Raw genomic sequence first — 21,416 nt, forward strand, 5'->3', positions numbered from 1 at the left:
TTCTATATCATAGATGTATGTATTGGATGAAGAGTAGGAAGCAACCATTTGGCTAGGATCACATCTTACGAAATCCACTGACGTGGGCGCACCGTCATCTGCAAGATAAAGGAGGGACAATTTGAAACATTTCTGTGGTGATATAACACATGATAATGAAAGTATTGGGGCAGGGTCGGACACCTACCCTCCTCAGCTGTGTAGCTCTGGAGGAGCGGGGGTTTCTGTCCGGGACTCCAGAGTCGGACGGTCCCGTCAGCCGAACACGACAGTAGCTGCATCTTTGAACTGTGTACAGACAAACCCCATACTGCATTCGTGTGGCCTTCTAGGGTACAGTTTAAAACATTTTGATCTGCAAAATACAACGTAATTCAATGGTCATTTATAGTTATTCAACACATTAAGACTTGCAAACATATGCTTGGAAAGTATACATGTAAAGTACAGATCCTAATTTCTATGAATAGGAAGATGAAATGAGGTGATTTTTGTTGCTTGGCACTGACCAAAAGAATTTGAAAGATCTGCAATACTTTCTCCTAGAAACTAAACAAAAGAATCAAGAGTTGATGAACATGTACCAAAAGATAAATAGAGGTCTATATTAAAACTGATACTATAAATGCATCAAAAGGGTCTATGTTGTGACTTGTACCTACCAAAAGAATCATAGGGGTCTATGTTGGAGCTGGGTATATTCCAGCATCGGATTGTTGAGTCCTGTCCTCCACTGAAGCATTGCTCACCCGTGGAGTTGACGGCTAGACAGAGCACCGGACCTATGTGTGCACGAAACGTGTAAACTGGTTCTACATCTAATGAAGTGGCTCTGAAACACAAGCAGCATTACCTGAGTGAGGTCACAAACATAAAATCATCAATATTCAAATATCAGTTTTCTTCTTATGAACTAATATCTAGTAAAGAAAGATCTCAAATGTGTTTGCTCTGAAATTCAATTTGAACACTTTCCTGTCTATATCCTATAGATCTTAAAATAAGTGGGTTTTCTTTCAGGTAAAAACAAAATCTAAATTCATGAACAAGGGTTACCAACAAAAACCACAAAAAATTTAGCCATCAAGAGTTCTACGGATCCCCAGTAATTAAACAGTTCTACTGTCCCACTTGGACACTGACAGACCATAGGCTCACACACAACTCCTGACTTCTTCTTGTAGACTTACTTTTTGGCAGGGACTGTTTTCTGTAAGTTCCAGAGTTTGAGGGTGTGGTCCTCTGAGGCGGTGATCAGGACTGGGTCCACGGGGTGGAAGGCTAGCGACCGCACTCCATCAAAGTGACTGAAACACATCAATAACGGTAACTTACTGTCAGAATGGAGACAGTGGTCAATAAAAGGGGGGAGTTTTCAGAGGAACAGTCCAACCCAGCTATCATGTACCTCTAACTTCCAAATAGGCTTTGTACATTGAAGTTTCAAAGAGTTTTCAGCAAAGTATAAACAGTTATCCACTTTACATTAATACATACAAAGTTTTCTTATATACTTTAAACTCATTGTACCAACTGAACAACACATTGTTCTGACTAGTCAGAACCGGTCATTACAATCAATTCTTCACCAATAGTAAGCAATGCTTAGATAGAATGTGGCCCACCACCAGGAGTAATAGAGCTGGGGGGGGGGGGGGGGGAGACATACCTGCGTAGTGTGTACTTGGCGTTCCAGGTTTTCCTGTAAGCTTCTTTGGGGGAGGAGATCTGTAATACAGAGAAGACTCGGTTCACGGACAGCGTAAACACCAAACTACAGCATCACACATTACACGACCACCCCTCTCTCAGATACATATATATATATATAATTGTAGTTAATAAATACATATAGAAGAATTCAGAAAGATAATATATTCAGTGTACAGCAAGTTTGTAGCTTGGGATATCAATCTGTATCAAACAGAATCTACATGTATGTTGAATATCACAAAAAGATAAAAAGATTACAGGACAATGAAGTTTACTGCTGAAAAGTGGTTCATGCTAAAAAGGATTCTTGAAACCACAGCAAAAGACAGTCTATCCTCCCAATATCAGGCCAAAAACCAATGGAGGACCTCTAGATTAGTAGCATTCATAAAAGGTGGAAAATCTGTTAATTCCAATAGATTTAAAAGTCAAGAGCAAATAAATATCCTCCATTGAAATGTCTCCAGCACATATTCAAAGCAAAATTTTAACATACATAACTTTTAATAGCTTTAAAACAATAAAGACCTATTTTATTTTCATAGTTGGACATTTGCCAAAATAAGGTTCAAACTTCAAGGATTGTCAACACACACATTATATCTCTTATGCAGACATGTAGGTCACAATTTATCATCTGATCACACAGCTATTTTGTAGCTTTCAGTATTCATATTATATATTGTATATTGGCCTGGTATTTTACATGTTTATTTTTAGACTTTGAAAAAGTGAAGCTCATTCAGAGTTTGATAAACCAGTCCATCCAACGATCATGTGACCAGTTCTTCACAGACCAGTTACTGCTCACTGACAGACAGGTGATCATGTGACCAGTTCTTCACAGACCAGTTACTGCTCGGACAGGTGATCATGTGACCAGCACTTCCTGATGGTAGAGACTGGTTACTGCACAGAACCCATGCTTTGTAGGACAGAGAGAGAGAAACGGACATTACAAGAGCAACATGCTGCTAACACTTACCCCGAACAGCTAAAGAACAGAGACCACACATGTACATGTAATACAGAAGCAGTGCCTGCTGACTCAGGGAAAACATGGCTGTCCTACATCCTAACTACTCTGGTTCCATCAATATTCAATGAATACCAATTTTCGTGGATTTCATTGTTCGGTTCATCAACAAAATTTAGTGCTCATCAAAGTGCAATTCCCAAGAACACATAGTACTTATATTGATGGGATCATTATTAACAAAATTAATATATCATTGAAGCTGTGATTTTCACTAAATCCACAAGAATTAATGCCCATGACTACTTATGAAACTACAATACTTTGATCCATCAACTTATTACAAGTTTAAATTCCTGAAGCCTGTCTAGTACCGTATTTTTCCGACGATTAGTCGGTATTTTTTTCCTCTGAAGCAGAGCACCCGACTTATCGTCTTGTTCGAATTGTCGTAGGCTCGTAGTCAGAAATTGTTTAAAAATAGCATTAAAAATCTTGGTTTTAATCATCTTGAGTTGGCTGTGTGATTGAAAATTACGTTGTTGAATTCACTGTTCATCTTTAATAATTATCATTTTCACTCATCTGTCAACACTTAAATACATAATAATAACAACAGTTATTAAAAAATGTTACATTGTCTTTAATCAATAAAAAGTTTTACCGTTCCGTTTTTATAAACACATCGTTTCTATGTATCACTAGTAGGAAGATAACATTGCGCAGTAAAATTGAAACCAAGTTTGAATGGAAGAAAATATTGCAGTAGGTCCGGGGGATGTTTTTTTAAATTTAATTATTTTATTTGTAAAGAGATGTTAGTGGAAAGTATAAATCAGAAATATTTAATGGTCAAATTCAATCTTAAAATACGTAATCGGCAATTATCAATACTACTGTTTATACAATAGGCTGACACCGGTTGTGTTAATAATCTTGCCCTAAGGCTGAGATCTTTACGGCAATTTCACTCCCTGTGTATATAAAGAGTACCTTTATAAGAGTGATTATAGTTCATTGATTAATTATTGTCCAATTCTTTGATTATTGTTAGATGATTTTTTAAGGAAACGTATGTATGTCGTATATTGTCATTATCAAGTCGTACAAATGATCAATTTATTTCTAACAGTGTCTATGTAAAACAATAGCGTGTAACTGCATTACTGGATACAAAGTAAACAAGTTTCATCAAATCATAGTAATTGCTAAGCTTTCTGCACTTGATATCCCCCTTTGAAGTCCGACACGAGACAGGTGCATGCCTATGACACCGGAAATTGTTAAACAAACATTGACCACGCGCCGAGTCAACAGGTGGCTGGTTACGTAATGGCGAATACACTGGTGATAGTCAGAGTGGATACTTATTTTAATGCTTGGGAATAAAATATTTCTGACAAAGTAAGTTTAAAATGCAAGCGACTTTGTAGAAGTTGCCGGTATTTGAAAATTTGATGCATAAGTATAAAGCGTAATTGTTTAAATGTTAATCATTAATAATAATTTGTAGCAATATCAGTGACATCGTGGCATCATACACTGATAATGTTACTGCAGTTTTATAGGCCATTTTGAAGTGATAAGATCGATGTATGGTCTGAGATCGACGTATCGTAGGATTTTGTTAAAATTTTGGCTAAAAATGGGCAATTCAACGAGTCGTCCGCATCGACGAGTCGTCGGGAAAATATGGTAATATCATTTTTTTTAAATTCTTAATCCTCTGACTATCACTGATACAGGAATTTCCCTACAAACTACTAATGTATCAGAGAATGTTCATTTCTCTATACTCACATCATAATTATTCTGTATAATTATTCTGTATACTCACATCATAATTATTCTGATCGGCCTCGTTATTGACAGTCAGGTCCGCTAACTCCCCGAGTTCTTCTCCGAAACTTTCATCGTCTGGATCTGTTCCGATGATTTGTTTACGAGAATCCGATGGAAATGCGATAGAACTTCCTCCCTGTAGACCTTTTGAATTAAAAATCTCTATTATTCCTTAATAACACAGGCTACATGGTTTTATTTACGGCTTTAATATCTGCTTAAGGTTGAACACATATATATGAATATGTGGTACGTGGTCCAAAACCTTATGTATTATTTTATGGTTACTATAATATATAAACTTATCAATGAATATACATTAAGATGCTTTTAAAAACTAAACAATTAATGTTAGAATAATATAAAAAAAATTGTTGGACATAAATTAAAGCATAAGACAAAAGCATTTTTCATGTACCAGTAATTGAAGATTTATACACAACACCCAAAGCAAAAAAAAAAGATGCAATATTTTAGTTTTCAATGCATAACGGTAACTTTACTTAACGCAGAATATGAACTAATCTGTGAGTGTTAGTAACAGTTATGTGGAGGTTGGGGGGTTTCTGGAAGGTTTTAGTAATACTGTTTGGGTGGGGGTTTCTGGGATCTGGGGGTTGTTAAGTTATAATATGGTGTGGATTTTTTTTCTGGAGATGGGGGGAGGGGGTTGTCGGGACCCTTCACCTCTCCTGTCATGCCTACCCGACTCATCGCTGTCGCTCCCACTCAATCCAGAGCCAGAGGAGTTAGCGGCCCTCTGAGGGCTGGATGCAGCCCCACCCTGATAGGAAGAAGACTGCGAGGAGAAGACATCGTCGTCAGATCCTAAATTGGCCAGCATTTGCTGCAAGGCTGATCGCTTTGGTCCTGCATTCACACAGAACTCCATTTATTATCTCCCCTTACATTTACTACTGCATCATCCAAAACTTTGAATGTGCAATTAATTTACAGATTTATCATTCATTAGATTTATAAGGTACACAAAACTTGATTTATGACAAATGAAAAGGGTTGTTCCAGGATTTAAAGTGGTATGAGTTACACATTTACAATTTATTGTCATAAGATTAAAATATTGATATATCCTGCAAAAAAAAAATAAAAAAATTTTAACATGTCCCAACCCCTTAAAAAATTTAAATCTGGAACAACCCACATTGAATGTTGAAATACAAAGAAAAAAGGATTTTCATGAATATACAAATGTTCATCTATCTGGAGTAAAAACCGAATAAAATCTGAGATGAGGAAGACGGTGGAGTACAACATAGGGCTGTCACCCCAGAGGGGGACGGGTTGTGGGGGTCAGTGTTTCCATGGAAACAACGATGCATGCAGGGCTGATATCAATTTCATTGGGATTGAAGTAATATTCCATTCATGCAGGAACAGTACAACAAAATTCTATGCTATAAGATTTCCTATGATTAAAATCTAAAGTGAAATGAAAATGCAGCACACAACATCTAACTTATATCACTAGCATGCATCTCCATTCACATTCGTCTCAATTCCTCTTTATATTCCAATTTCTTGTCACTAGCATTTTTGCCTAACGCAATAGAAATGACAATTATCATTAGTTTTCCAAAAATCCGATTGCAGAATGAGAAAAAACAAAATACGAAAGCTTCTTACTTCTCATTAATTTTGATAATTAATTCTGTTTAAGTTTTTCCTAACATAGGTAGACAGGTATCTGAGGCTAGCGTATGCTGGCAGCGGGGCTGTTAAGGCTTTAGAGAGCTTGGCTAGGGGTGTGTGCGAGTGTGGATAAGCGAGGACTTACTTGACTTCATTCCCTTTCTCTCCTTTTTATACTGGTCTTTTAGTCTATCTATCAGGCGTTGGTCCACATCCCACTCCTCTTTCTCATTTTGCACTGTGTAAAGCATACAGCCAATCAGTGAGGAGAAGAAGACACAGTTCCGCATCACTTGAGTTTGGAATTGTACGCGACTCTATGTGATGTGGATAGCTATAGTGGTGACATGCTAACTATGATTCGACAGACACCAGACTACACAAACAGATGAATGTATCTCCCATGTTTATATACATGAGGAATATGTGGCATATTCATTCAGAGGTCTGTCCTAGGTCCTCACCATGCTCTACAATCTGCTTAACTTACTAATGTAACTGGAGTTTACTGTGAAAGGGATGTGTGCAGTAATAACTTACTTAGTGTTTGTACTATCTCTATTACAATGTCTGTACTATCGCTAGTTACAGTGTCTGTACTATCGCTAGTTACAGTATCTGTACTATTGCTAGTGACAATGTCTGTAATATGTACTATCGCTAGTTACAGTGTCTGTACTATCTTACAGTGTCTGTACTATTGCTTGTGATGGTGTCTGTACTATCTCTAGTTACAGTGTCTGTACTATCTCTAGTTATAGTGTCTGTACTATTCCTAGTAATAGTGTCTGTAACATCTTTAGTTACAGTGTCTGTACTATCCCTAGTAATAGTGTCTGTACTATCCCTAGTAAAAGTGTCTGTACTATTGCTAGTTACGGTATCTGTACTATCCCTAGTAATAGTGTCTGTAACATCTTTAGTTACAGTGTCTGTACTATCGCTAGTTACAGTGTCTGTACTATCCCTAGTAAAAGTGTCTGTACTATTGCTAGTTACGGTATCTGTACTATCCCTAGTAATAGTGTTTGTAACATCTTTAGTTACAGTGTCTGTACTATCGCTAGTTACAGTGTCTGTACTATCTTACAGTGTCTGTACTATCTCTAGTTACAGTGTCTGTACTATCTCTAGTAAAAGTGTCTGTACTATTGCTAGTTACGGTATCTGTACTATCCCTAGTTACAGTGTCTGTAATATCTCTAGTAAAAGTGTTTGTACTATTGCTAGTTACGGTATCTGTACTATCCCTAGTAATAGTGTTTGTAACATCTTTACAGTGTCTGTACTATCGCTAGTTACAGTGTATGTACTATTGCTAGTTACAGTGTATGTACTATCTCTAGTGACAAGTGTCTGTACTATCTCTAGTTACAGTGTATGTACTATTGCTAGTAACGGTATCTGTATTATCCCTAGTAATAGTGTCTGTAATATCTCGTTACAGTGTTTGTACTATCTCTAGTTACCGTGCCTCTACTATCTTTAGTTACAGTGTATGTACTATTGCTAGTTACAGTGTCTGTACTATTGCTAGTTACAGTGTTTGAATTATCTCCAATGACAAGTGATTCTACTTTCTCTAGTTACAGTGTCTGTACTATTGCTAGTTACGGTATCTGTACTAGTTACAGTGTCTGTAATATCTTTAGTGAAAGTGTCTGTACTATTGCTAGTGACGATGTATGTACTATTGCTAGCGACAGGTCTGTACTACCTCTAGTGACAAGTGATTGTACTATCTCTAGTTACTGTGTCTGTACTATTTCTAGTGACAAGTGTTTGTATTATCTTTAGTGACAGTGTCTGTACTATCTCTAGTTACAGTGTCTGTACGATGTCTATACTATTGCTAGCAACAAGTCTGTACTATCTCTATTTACAGTGTCTGTACTATCGCTAGTTACAGTGTCTGTAATATCTCTAGTGATAATGTCTGTACTATCTCTAGTTACAGTGTCTGAACTATCGCTAGTTACCGTGTCTGTACTATCTCTAGTTACAGTGTCTGTACTATCGCTAGTTACATTGTCTGTAATATCTCTAGTGATAATGTCTGTACTATCTCTAGTTACAGTGTCTGTACTATCTCTAGTTACAGTGTCTGTACTATCTCCAGTGACAAGTGATTGTACTATCGCTAGTGACAGTGATTGTACTATTGCTATTGACAAGTGTCTGTAGTATCACTAGTGACAATGTCTGTACTATCTCCATTTACAGTGTCTGTACTATCTCTATTGACAAGTGTCTGTACTATCGCTAGTGATGGTGTTTGTGCTTATTCCTATGCATAACAAACAGTACCTGCTTTAATCCCCACATATCCCCTTAATCCACCCTTTTTATGACAGGAGTAGGCCATTGATCAGTAAGGTGAATACAAACAAACAAAATAGTGACTTGTCACAAAAACAAACAACAAAGTAATCTGTTCAGATCTGTCCTTCCAAACTCAAGCGATTTGCACAATTGTCACAAATGTCACAATTCATGTCCAATGGGCAATTATAGGAAATCAAAAGATTTTTAAATCAGGAATTTTTCTCAAAACAAATGTGAATTGATTACTTTGACTAAGAAAACAATGAAGAAAAGAGGGGGATGTCTATAGAACACAATGAACATCACTCAACAGAATACTACAGAATATAACACGGAACCCCTGAGGGGGGAGGGTCCTCCCCCAGGGGGTCACTAAAGGAAGAGAGAAGGGTTACAGTGGTGACACACAGACAGACAGGGAAGACGTTACCCCACTCCGGTCCGTCTCCGTGACTCTGGGCCTCACCGGCACCGTTCTCCGCCTCCTCCACCAGGAAGTCAAACTCCGCCAGTGCTTCCTCTGTCTCCGTGTCATCCTCCATCATGGCAATGTTGTCAACATTCTGCATCTAATCAATATCAATTCAACAGCTTTATCCAAATTAACAATCACCACAAAACAGTTATGTAAAAAATTCTAAATTCACAATCACCCCATCACAGTTAAATTGTATCCAAATGTACAATCATTACTTATCAGCTTTATAATATCCAAATTAAGAGTCCATCCAAAATCCATAACAGCTATATTATATTAAATAAACAAACAATCACTGAGAGCTTAATCTCTAAACAATCAACTTGTTACAGTTAAAAGTTGAAATAAACAAGTCATTAAGCATCAAGAATAAAGTAGGTTATATACCACAACAAAACTTATTCTGTAGAGTATGACTTAAAGAAAACAATTCATCACTACTTGATCAGTATCAGTGGCCATATATCTAAGGCTTCACAAACTAATATTCTAGTCACAACTGACCAGGCCCTCCTACACTTCTACACTGGCAGCTGGAGGCCGTGCTGATTGTGTTTGTGTGGGACAGACCAATATATTAGAGCATGGAGCTGCTGTCCTTTTATTCTAATTGCTAATTTACAAAATTCCTACACTGTTGTACAGAAAGTCTTTGATAATGGAGAATTTAAAATTTACTCTACAATATACTGTACATGTACACCTACAAACTCTGTTACTACATGCAAAATAATATACATATTCATTATACTGCTGATTTATAATGTTTTATAGTTTTTACTGTTGAATCTCATTATGACTGAATAAATGTTAATCCTGTTTTATTGTACATCTAATGAGGAAGTTCACCCGTTTCCTTCTGGGGAAATATAATATCCTTTTCCTTAACACACAAGAACCAAAAGAACCGCCACGACAAGAAGTTAGGTCATTCGTGTATGAAGACTTGAAGGTTTATGTCTCCATTGTTAGCATTCTGGAAATTTACAATATCCTCTGTGCTTCATGTGTGTGTGTGTGTGTGTGTGGGGGGGGGGGGGGGTACCTTTGGTCTTTTCTTCACATGTTTGACTTCACTTTCCTCTTCCCCAGCTAAACCATCATCTTCATCACTGAAATAAACAAACAGATGTGTTAAAATCATAGTTGAAATTACCCGGTACATGATTGTCAAGTACAGAAGCAGAGAAGCAGCCTCAATTTCATTAGCTACATCAGCCATTGTGACACGTTCATGCTAGTATAAGGAGGTACCTGAGATTGTCCTCATCTTCCATGCCATCTTGACCGAGGAAGTCAAGTGTAGCGAGAACTGAGGCCTCACTGTCCAGCAGGGCAGAGTCAACCAAAGAAGCCGGCATCTTCTTCCCCCTGACACAGAAAGGCAGCCATGCATGACAGAGATAATCAGTGGATGAGGACAGTAGAAAAAGAGTGTTATTCATGAAAACAGCATCAAAAGTTATTCACATTATACTTTATACATAACATATATGCAGAAGTATATTTACATGTATATAAGAATATCTTGAAAATCAGCTTAAATATCAATATTCAAAGGAAGTATTTTGTATATTCAGAAAACATAGAGCTAATTAATAGAGATTTGAGAGGTTTATTGAAAAGAAATATCAGAATAGTTTAGAAAAAGATACCAAAGAGACCCATTTTGAAGCAGAATTTTTTTATGAAGTAGTTGTTCATAAAACATTTCTACATTTCACAGAACCTCCCACAACATGGCTACAGGGATGAATTTTAACACCATGACCTAGATATCACCCTGTGATGGCCCAACCCCACCCCCCAGGACACCAATATGTTACCTGGCCTTCCCCTGGTCCCCGGCCCGCTTACTGGGCACCTCCCCATTCATCTGAACAATGGCGGGCTGGGCTCCCTCTGCCTCACTCTCAGCCGCGTGGGCCTGCAGCCCCAAAAGGGAGCGAACTCTGGCTGACCTCACATCAATAATTGTATCTGTATATCCAATCTCTTGAAGGTATCTACAAAATAATAAGGATTCTAAACGAGGTGGAACCTGATTCAACATATCCAATAAAAGTTGTGAGTTTTTAACAGCCACTTAGTCATGACTATAAGATGTTTTTACATACTTGTATACATATTGTACTTAATACTTGTAATATTGGGTGTAATGATATAACACAGTCTTGACTATAGGTGTTTCTACAGTAATACAGGTGTTATTGATTGAAAATAGAGCACTCACTGTCTAAGCAGGTGTCTGCCTTGGCGCCAAGACACGTTGCCAGCGGACGGCATCACTTCCCCATCCACAGCATCCTCTACAAAACCCATGGATTACAGAAATATATAACAGGTCCACAGAAATATCATACAGATTTAAAGAAATATCACATAGATTAACAAATATATCACATATAAGGTTACAGAAACATCACACAGATTTACAAAAATATCCCACAGATAAACAAATATATCACACAGATAAAGAAATATATCACATAGGTCAAAGAAATATCACAGAGATCCACTAAAATCACACAAAGGTTTGTTTACAAGAAAAACTGCCTTTCTTACAAAACATCAAGTGCTTCAAGGACATTCACATAGTGATACAATTGCTCAACTTCCTGAATTCTTTGAGGTAGCAACCAATCAAAAGCATGGCTGATGACTTACCTTCTTTCTTCTCCAATGACGGGGGTTTGAGATCTTCTTGATTTAATTCTGTACCATATTTCAGTTTGTGATATTTCGCTCTGTTTGAAAGGAAATTTAAGATACTAAATGACTTTGGTCCACAAAACTTTAACATAGAGCAGGCTCTTTTCTCTACTGATATTAATCTGAGGAAACAATAACTGGGCTTTCACTGACAATGGGAAGTCAGGTGTCTTGTTTTCAAAGAGAAAATAAACCACACTTCACAAGCCCTTACATCTTATACAAAACGATTGCAAAAAAAATATATTAGTATCTAATGAGAAGTTAAAGGCTGAAAAATTATTGTGAGGGTGGAATGTAGAACATTAACAAAATAATATAGAAATATTCAAATAAAATAAAAAGCTTTTTATAAATTTACATCCTGATTACGGTAATAAGATTCAATACCATAAACAATTTTCTCTGTTAATTTGGGTGTATTTATCTTAATCACAGCACAAATTTAGAATGGGAGTACTGACTTCCAACAATCAAAAAGTCATCAAATTCCAGAAGGTGTAAATGGTTTTTCTGAGTGTGTATGTTTGGTATTACATGTAATTGTCTTCTGATTAAACTGATGTGTATTCAAACTCTGTTAAGTGGTTGAAAGATGATGGCATTGATCTATATGCAGAAATAGAATCAAACTAAAATCTCTGCCAGTATGGTAACTAACCTCTCCTGTTTCAGAGCAAACTCCAACATCTTGATTCTTCTGACAAGGTCCTGTTTTAAGTTTTCCTGACCTTTCCTCTCTCCTTGTAGAAAAGCTATTCTTGCCTGAAAATAAGTATTTGAACCTATGTACAACCATTTCAATCCCTATTCAAAATGACAGTCTCTGAATGTAAAGAATTAAAGGCCATCAACCTGTGAAATTTATATCAATTTGAGAATTCAGAAGTATGATTGGATATGAAATTGATGTTGCTCTTTCGTTTTATTTTTAAAAATTGATATTGATTAATAAAATTATGATTGCAGGATAAAAATGCAGTACAGGAACTGCACAACAAATGCATCTCTACTGTACCCCATTAATCAATATAAACCTGTATTTATAGGGGTTCAACATATGGCTTACAACAGAGTTGTTGAGAACTGCCTGACATTTTGTCTTGGTGGAATGAAATCAAAAACTAAAGGACCTCCACAAATTTCCTGATCACCAATCCTTGGGACTATCAATCAATTGATCACAGGCAGGAATCATACAATGACAGTGTGTGTATAGTTAGTAGGACGAGTCAACCCCGCTCCTACTAGCACTAGCTAATGGGTAAAAGGGGCATGGTCGCGATTTGGGTCAAATTCTATTTTCCTGTTTTTTATTATTTACAGTGCCTCATAAATTCATGTTTAATGATCAAATCAAATTTGGGAGTCGGCCACAGAGTTATAAGCAAAATACAAGGCCCTGTTTACGTAGGTTTAATATACCAGTAAAAAATCTATTTCAAATTGATTTGTCGATCTTATTCATTTTAAGCATGAAAAAAACATTTCTTAAAATACAACACATTATTTTAGATCTAAAACTGGAATTTTCACTTCAACATTTAAAATTTAAACAAAAGCTTTGCTTACATAGCAAAGAGTTGCAAGCTATGTAACTTGCATATAACTCAACAAATGACACTCACATTTTGGTTGCCTATTAAAAATGCCTTACTGAAGAATTGTAACATTAAAATCGAAAAAAGAATTTTTTAACAAAATTGAGACAATGCCTATATAACCCTTTAGTTCAGACGGTACAGCGTTGGTTTTTTAACTCAAGGGTCTTGGGTTTGAACCTACTTGTGGACATTCCTCCTATTCTATTAAAATACTTTTTTAAGTACATATTTGGCATTTTGATTCTAGGGGGTTAGAAATATAATTCTAATAATAATATAGAGAAAAGATGAATGATGCAAACCATTTTAAAAGATTATTAAATAGTCAAGTAGATCTTTACAATGAAATGCCATGTTGTTCAAACTTATTATTTATTGTAATAAAAAAAAACAAAAAAAAAAACAACATAAAGTATGTACACAACAGAATCACTAGAATGATCTGACTGATTTCCTCCAATTATTTAAGAGCTCAGAAGTAAAACAAGTTCTGAAGATATACTTTATCCCTCAATAACACAGCTAGTATTCATATGTTCGAAGTTCAAAGTGTGTTAGAGGTAGACAAACATTGTTAGATATCATCTTCTATATTCAAGCAGCTATCTGGCTGCTTACTCTGTTATATAAACATAAATCCCAATCTTTAAAGAGGAACATTTGTGTCCATTTGGTTCAAACAACCCACTCAATTTCTGACTAATCATCTTTAATTAAACAAATAGGTCAAAATATCTAATTTCTAAGTACTAATTCCATACAATTTTCTTTCTTCTAAAAACTTTTTAGTTCCATTTTTATCAGCACGCCTTTTAACTCTTTTGAATCAGGTAGATAGGGATAGATAAGGCTGATAACTTCACATGTGTTCACACAATTCGCTCTAGGTACTGAAGCTGATAGTCAGGTGAGTCATTCGGTAGGCCTCACTGCGTTTGTCATTTCCTGGTGACAGCGCTCTCGATGTGACATGACAAGTTTTTAACAGAATTTGATATGATATTGCACATACGCTCAAAACTCCACTATGACCCAATTTACATCATTTGTTGAAAAAATGTCAAAAATGAAACCGCCATATTGAAATTAAAAATGGCGGACGCACAACTTTAGTGCATTGTTTATCTACGCTTTCCGCTCTTGACAAGTACATAACTCACCAAGCAGAAAAATATGCAACTGTCTGTATAGATAATGAAATATAAAAGCTAGATTATTTACTTGAAGTTCTGCACGCTCAACTTCCCATTGTGATCTTTCCATCTCAAAACGAGCCCATTCCGTTTGTAGAAAATGCAATATTCCAGGCATCGAATACTGCGGACGCTGGCCCACATCATCCGCCTGCTGTTTAGTCATCATCCCCATTGCCCCTGACACTGGGCCTAGCTGTCCCGCGTGCTGAGATCCAGGGCCCTCACCGTCATTCATTTTCTTAGTTTGGAAGCCATTACAGTATTATTTTTTAGCATAGATGGCGCTGCGAACTGACGTCATATTTTGTTTTCGGACCTCTTTTTGACTGTTTATCGCTTTAGAGGGGAAAGAGCGCAGTGTCCCGAACAGTGAGAGCCACCCTTTTCGCACTGTTTCGGTCCAGCGGACAGAACAACAACACAAATTGTGTATTCGAAGCTGTCATGTAAGTGATAGGATCGCAAACTTGTTCATACAGTATTTATTACATACTGTGGCAAGAAATACTGTACATCATAATCCTAGAAGTGAAACATTCATATAAATTCTGATAAAAAATACATATGCTATGTAATTTAGAAATTACCAGATTACTTAAATCTGTACTTTCAAAGTGAGTTTTTGATGACAAAACTCACAAAAAGTTGGTAGTTTCAAAGCTTAAATTTAGCATTGCAAAAAACTATGTACCAAAGATTGAACTTTGCTGGCATCGAATGTGTCTCCGCGATGCTCTTCAATTAGCCTAATACCCTATTTCAAACTCAAAAGTACAGATGAAAGTGATTGAAATGGTCTAGCCTATATCCTGTCCCTGGTTTCTGCTTTCACCACCTTTTGTGAAATACTTTGAATATAAGATATACCTACCTTTGTGCCCAAACTACTTTCATCTACTGTGTAGCATTTCGGAGTAAATTTTTTGGTTGCTCTTATCATAATTCCTCTTAACGAGGCCGGGTCTAATTTGTTCTGCCCTAGATTTTTGGATGAAATTTTTTACATGAATTTCTACTGATATAATTATTATTTTAAGATTAAAAAATAAGACATTTACCACACCGTTTGTTTAGGGGGTCAGCTTAAAGTTTTTTAATCTTTAACATAGGACCCTATGGGATTTTACTTGAAATGTATTAATTTTGCACATTTTTTACATTTTTTTAAAACTTCTGCCCTAGGGATTTCTTTTTCTGTTCTACATATTAAAGTTATTGCTAAAAGGCTTCAAATGGTCAAATAAAAAAAACCTTTTACCTCCTGGTTTGTTCTAGGGGTCTTATCAAAAGCTGATTTTTGTATGCCCAATTTCCCAGATTTGTCAGATAATGGTTATTTTTTAGTTGACAAAGGCGGAAAAGGTGATCTATGTAGTATTATTAAAACATTCAGACATATTTAAGTAATAAAGAAATACATAACATCACATATTAAGAGTCATTAATATAAAATACATGGTTACTGTCTTGAAATATATGAATTAAGCTATATTTAGGCGGGTTAAGAAAACGTGACAGAGGGCCAGGCTTGCTGAACCCTCTTCACGTTTTCGACCCGAGCCCAAATATAGCTTATACTTCGAGACATTTATGTTTATTCCACAATATAACATTAATTTTACATATCAAACGAGCTATTTTCAACAAATTTCGCTGAATGTCTGCAGTTGAAACTATCACGCCATGGCGTCAACCAAGCAAAAAGATGACGTCACAATACAAATGAAACGCTGCGCGAAAGTGTGCGTACTCGTTCTGTACTCGGCCTCGTTAATTTGTAATAAAGCAAAAAATAATTGTAAAATGTTTATTAAAATTTTAACCCAAATGTCACAAAGTGTAAATCCAAAAATAAATGAATGAAATATAAGGCACAAAAGATGAACCCCAATTGAATACAATTCCATTTTAAATTCTCAGTTAAAAAACTTCTTTTCCGAATTACTACTCCTAATTACTACTCATCAGAAAATGAGCCTGCTTATATAGTGTATGACTTCTCTTGATCCTCTTAATGTTTCCTCTGAGCAAAGCTAAGGTCATGCTATTGAATCTATTAATTCAATATAAAACACTTTTATTGTCTTATGCCTCCTCCTAACCTAATTAAAAGCTCCCCATGACCTGTTCACAGTCTGGTTCAAGAAATAATTAATTGAAAGAAAAATATAAAAACAAGCTAATCTACTAAATAAGAAAAGTGAATATAGAAAAAAGAAAAGATTTTTAAAAAATGATGATTATGCTACAACTAGAATGAAAAATGCTCAGATTTTGTTTTGAAATGTACCCTGTACTGCTTCAGATATCAATATACAACCAAAAATATGAAGTAGAAGGGAATTTTGCATTGCAAATGACATGGAATTACCTGGAGGATAACGTTGAAAAATTGAGTTGTGCCTAGACAACCTAGTATTTCTGGATGGAAAAAAGATCTCCATAAGAAATTTGTTTTTGTTCATGTTAATGTCTCCTGTTAAAAATAGATGAAGTGTCAATGAAGAAATCTGAGATTTTTCACGCTTTGTTGATTTCAGTTGTACTTCTTTGACAGGTATGTGTATTCTCATTAAAATTCGCAAGAAAGTGATGGAAACACTAACCTGGGACAGGCTTATAATAACAGTGTGAACAGCATACTCTCTCTGAATTACATTCATTTTTACCTTAAACCATTCCTTTTTAGTATCCTAAATTGCGTATCTCATTTGTACCAACTGATATATTTTTTTTCTCGTTTATAAAAAAAATATGAGTAATACATGTACATTTTATTATAAAAAATATTTTATTTTGACAGTGAGGTATGTTTCAGCAATCAAATTGTGTCTCGTGTGATTGAATCCATTGGAGAGCATAAGATGATTCACTTCCTAATGGTCGCTGGTAAGCAAGGGAAGCCCAGAATTGGTCGATTCTTCACGCATCAGAAGGAGCAAATATCCACACAGACTGCGGTCATCAAACTCTGTCTCCGGGACGGGAAGGAGGTAAGCCACTGTTTGAGGGTCCGTACCTGCTCAGGTGGTAGGAGCAAACTGCACAACATGCAGATATAAATCTGTCATAGAAATCTGTCAGCTGATACTTCAGTTTCATTAATATTCCTGGGCATCAATTTTTGTATCACAGTTTTATTAATTGATTTTATCAATCCAACATCTATATTGCAAAGACTGTAGCAAAGTTCCATGAAAGAAATTTTATGTTCCAGTAATTATGCCTCTGGCAAATAAATTTTAGGGATATACAGTGCCAATCAGACCCAACCTAACACCAGAGTAAACCCCAACTAAACCCCAGGTTTACTTTGGGGTTTACTCTGGGTTTGCTTTTTGAAAATTTGGGTCCACTTGGGGTTTACTTGGAGTTTACTTGGAAATTGCTTTTGAGGTCAAATGTATGCACTGAATTGTGAAGCAGACTTGTCTTTTATCTTACCATCCTACTGCCTGCAATTCCTGCCCCTTGTATATTCCGAATACATAGTTAGCATCTGCTTTCAGGGGTATACTTCGGACTGGGTTTACTCTGTGTCCACTTTGGGTTTACTCTGGATCCACTCTAGTAAACCCAGAGTAAACCCAGGGTTGATTTACTTTTTGTTAGGTTGGGTCTGATTAGTATTGTATAGGAATCACCTTGTCTGTCTGTCAGCAATCATGTCTGGTCCATATCTTTCTTATGGAGGTACATTAGAAGATCTTATTTCACACAGAGATAGCTCATGACCTGAGACTGTTTCATGATTTTGACTCAAGATCATTTGTGCAAGTTCAAGTCACTGGGAGGAAAAGTGCAAAATTTGTGTCTGGTCCATATCTTTCTTGCGGAGAAACATTTGAAGTTATTACTTCACACAAAAGTTGCTTATGACCTGAAGGTGTGTCATGATTTTGACCCAAGGTCATTCTTGCAAATTCAAGGTCATTGGAAGGAAGAGTGCAAAATTTGTGTCCGGTCCATATCTTTCTTATGGAGAAACATCCACTCCCCAAAACCATATGAAATTAGTTTTTCATCCAGCATATAATAATTGATTTTTTGATCTTGACGCTAATAATATAAATACACTGCGTTTACTCTACAGGAGGGCTTTGTTAATTATGAAGACATGACGCTGGTCTACAAACTGTATGTGAATGTGTGGTTCATTGTAGGAGTCTCCCATGAAGAGGTAACTAATCTCAGAAAGTATGTAACCATCCTCAAAGTGCATGTAACTAACCACAAAAAATGTGTAACATTTGTCGTAGAGAATGTATATCAAACATCACAGAGTATGTAACTTACCTCATAGAAATATGTAACTTATCTAAAAGAGTATGTCACTTACCTCATAGAGATATGTAAATTACCTCATAGAGTATGTAACATACCTCATAGAGTTTGTAACTTACCCCATAGAGTATGTAACAAACCTGATAGTGTATATAACTTACCTCAGAGTTATGTAACCAACATCTTATAGTATGTGACTAATCTCATAGAATATGTAACTAACATTACAGAGTATTTAACTTACCTCATAGAGTAACCTTACCTCACAGAGTATGTTACTAACATCACATTGTATAACTTACCTCACAAAGTATGTAACCTACCTCATAGAGTATGTAACTAACCTCATGGAGTATGTATCTAACCTCCCGGAGTATGTAACTAATATTTGAGAGTTTGTACACCAAAAACCTTTTTGTATTAAGATAAACTGAGAAGAAAGCCACCCCCCCCAAACATGTACTCTTTGTGTGTGTCATGGAGCAGCATTTTTAAGATTCTTCAACCACTGATGTTTTTGATTGATCTGTGCAATGCTCAGATATAAACCAGTCCACTATATACCAACACATGCTCTGTTTTATGACAGTTGGTTTTATTTTTTTTTGGTCAAACAAAGTAAACTCAAAAAAGTACTTCCCAAAAAATATCTTTTTTCCTAATCCACCATAATTTAACCTTTTCTTTTACAGAATGAGCTGGCCATGTTTGAACTGTTCCAAAATTTGGTGGAGACTTTGAAGACATACCTAGGAAAAGTGGTAAGTTTTTAAAAAGTGTAACACTTCATATTTATGTTTTCCAGTGTCTTTGTCAATGATAACACTCGAATCAAGTTGTATCGTATAGTTCAATACATTTCGTCAATGACTATTTTAATATTAAATCGTTCAATTGCTGATAATTATATATAAGTAAGTAATAAGGAATTGGTCTTTGAAAATTATGAGGTGATCAAATTACTGTCAAGGGTGATCAATGTCTTTATTGGATTTGATCACGCACGACCGTATTTGATCACCTCATAATATTCAAAGAATGATTCCTTATTTATTTACTTAATTTCATCCTATCTTTCTAATCTGCCGTCATCTGATGTAACTTTTAAATTTTAAACAATGTTAAGTAATTTTTATAAAAAAGATATGTTATTGTCTTCTCTTGATGGCAACAAATGTGTAAAAGAAATGAATTTAACATTTACATATGTTACTAGTATATACCCGGTACATGTAATACATGTACAATATAACATATACTGGGGGGGTTATTAGGATGGGGACATTAAAATGAATTTGAAGAGCATGTTGATAAAAAGGGTAAAACATTAGAGTAAAATTAATGGGGTTTTTTCTTTTCAGACTGAGGTGGATGTATCCTTGTTTCAAAAGCTTAAGGTCATTGGGCTTCAGATCATGTATTATTATGTAAGGTTAATGTAACTGAGTGAATGCCTCATTTTGATTGTTCCAATCATTATGGCCTATATATGTTGCATTGCTTGTTGTTGAATTCCCCTGAATGAGATTTCAAGATGATCATAATCTAAGGCGTGTTTAGCAGAACGGGTGCTCATGAGCGATTGTCAAAATTTCCCTATAAAAATTCCCCTATACCACTAACATAAATTTTGGCAAGTGCTCAGGAGCCCATGCTCTATTGAACACACCTGGTTTATATGAGAAAATTCTTTATCAAAATTAACAATATTATTATAACAGAATGAACAGAATCAGTATAGACTGTGAAGATTACATGTGAACATTGGTAACAAAATTGCAGGATAAAAATATGTAGTGCCCAGTACAATCATTTACATTACAAATCTTAAATTCCTTGACTTTGTGAAGATTATATTCAATATGGACCGAGTTTACATGATCATTGATGAGATGATAATTGACGGACAAATCGCAGAGACATGTAGCAGTAGAATTCTGGTACCACTTCAGCTGATGGACGCCGCTAAATGAAGGGGTGACTCCACCTGCCTTAGCACTTGTGCACGGTAGCAATGAACGATAAAACTGCTGCACCAAACACCCGGTACCATTTACACCGGAGATAGAGCACCTGTTGTCCATCAAGAGAACAAAGAGTGTGTCCTGTATAATGCTGGTGTTAACAGATTAAAGAAATAATTGACTATTTCAATTCTCTATGTACATTTACTTCTAACGTTTACAGAACCTTGTGAAGACTTTTTAGATACATGTATGTACAATGTACAATAAATGATAGTCAACAATTAACCAAGGCTCATGTTTTGGTAGTTTAGTTTAAAATTGAAAAACTGATTGCAAATTCACTCCATTAGATTTTTTTTTTCAATCTATTTGCAATTCTGTTTGCATGCAACAATTGTACTGGGTCACCATTGAAAATCATTATGGTATCAATATTAATTCTTTATACGCTAAGTAAACAAGGCTTTAGCCATGTTATGTTCATACAGGTTTTTATATTGGTAGAGATTTTGTTTTAATCATATTTTCATACCCCCGTTCCAAAGGAGAAGGAGGTATACTTATACTGTTTTACCCTTGTGTCTGTCCTTCTGTCTGTCCCTAACAAAAATTTCTGTTACATTTTTCTCAGCAAGGCATGCCATTGTCGGATATTTTTTTGTACCAAAC

General features: G+C 35.8%; 2 protein-coding genes across 10 annotated transcripts in view; one reads left to right on the plus strand and one right to left on the minus strand.

The window, feature by feature from the left end:
- Window positions 1–14,789, minus strand: part of LOC128175635 (striatin-3-like) — an 18,274-nt gene extending 3,485 nt beyond the window's left edge. The window contains exons 1-16 of one of the 8 annotated variants that reach the window (XM_052841408.1): window positions 14,522–14,789; window positions 12,358–12,461; window positions 11,652–11,731; window positions 11,218–11,293; window positions 10,811–10,990; window positions 10,239–10,355; window positions 10,030–10,096; window positions 8,973–9,075; window positions 6,327–6,419; window positions 5,237–5,401; window positions 4,527–4,675; window positions 1,670–1,728; window positions 1,191–1,307; window positions 663–832; window positions 188–355; window positions 1–98 (exon numbers count right to left, since the gene is read on the minus strand). The exon at window positions 1–98 is cut by the window's left edge and continues 43 nt beyond it. In XM_052841408.1, coding sequence (XP_052697368.1) covers window positions 1–98; window positions 188–355; window positions 663–832; window positions 1,191–1,307; window positions 1,670–1,728; window positions 4,527–4,675; window positions 5,237–5,401; window positions 6,327–6,419; window positions 8,973–9,075; window positions 10,030–10,096; window positions 10,239–10,355; window positions 10,811–10,990; window positions 11,218–11,293; window positions 11,652–11,731; window positions 12,358–12,461; window positions 14,522–14,731 — 1,956 coding nt within the window. In that variant the 5' untranslated portion in view covers window positions 14,732–14,789. Of the gene's footprint in view, window positions 99–187; window positions 356–662; window positions 833–1,190; window positions 1,308–1,669; window positions 1,729–4,526; window positions 4,676–5,236; window positions 5,402–6,326; window positions 6,420–8,936; window positions 9,076–10,029; window positions 10,097–10,238; window positions 10,356–10,810; window positions 10,991–11,217; window positions 11,294–11,651; window positions 11,732–12,357; window positions 12,462–14,521 lie in introns of all 8 variants that reach the window. The other 7 variants (XM_052841407.1, XM_052841411.1, XM_052841413.1 and 4 more) reach the window with 7 other exon arrangements.
- Window positions 14,790–14,801: 12 nt separating this feature from the next.
- LOC128175636 (AP-4 complex subunit sigma-1-like) lies at window positions 14,802–21,032 on the plus strand. Of its 2 annotated transcripts, none has more exons than XM_052841416.1 (6): window positions 14,802–14,942; window positions 17,300–17,489; window positions 18,590–18,676; window positions 19,473–19,541; window positions 20,142–20,197; window positions 20,631–21,032. In XM_052841416.1, the coding sequence occupies exons 2-6, from the start codon at window positions 17,361–17,363 to the stop codon at window positions 20,659–20,661; spliced, it is 372 nt and encodes a 123-aa protein (XP_052697376.1). In that variant the 5' UTR covers window positions 14,802–14,942; window positions 17,300–17,360; the 3' UTR covers window positions 20,662–21,032. The 2 variants fall into 2 exon arrangements, with proteins under 2 accessions (XP_052697376.1, XP_052697377.1); XM_052841417.1 differs by having other exon boundaries at window positions 20,142–20,153.
- Window positions 21,033–21,416: the final 384 nt, after the last annotated feature.

This window comes from Crassostrea angulata, chromosome 3 (genome assembly GCF_025612915.1).
Source record: "Crassostrea angulata isolate pt1a10 chromosome 3, ASM2561291v2, whole genome shotgun sequence".
NCBI lineage: Eukaryota > Metazoa > Mollusca > Bivalvia > Ostreida > Ostreidae > Magallana > Magallana angulata.

Coding starts and splice junctions, on each gene's coding strand:
- LOC128175636 (XM_052841417.1), top strand. CDS start 17,361: ATGATTCACTTCCTAATGGTCGCTGGTAAGCAAGGGAAGCCCAGAATT. Junction 17,490..18,589: donor GTCTCCGGGACGGGAAGGAG/GTAAGCCACTGT, acceptor TTTACTCTACAG/GAGGGCTTTGTTAATTATGA. Junction 18,677..19,472: donor TAGGAGTCTCCCATGAAGAG/GTAACTAATCTC, acceptor TTTCTTTTACAG/AATGAGCTGGCCATGTTTGA.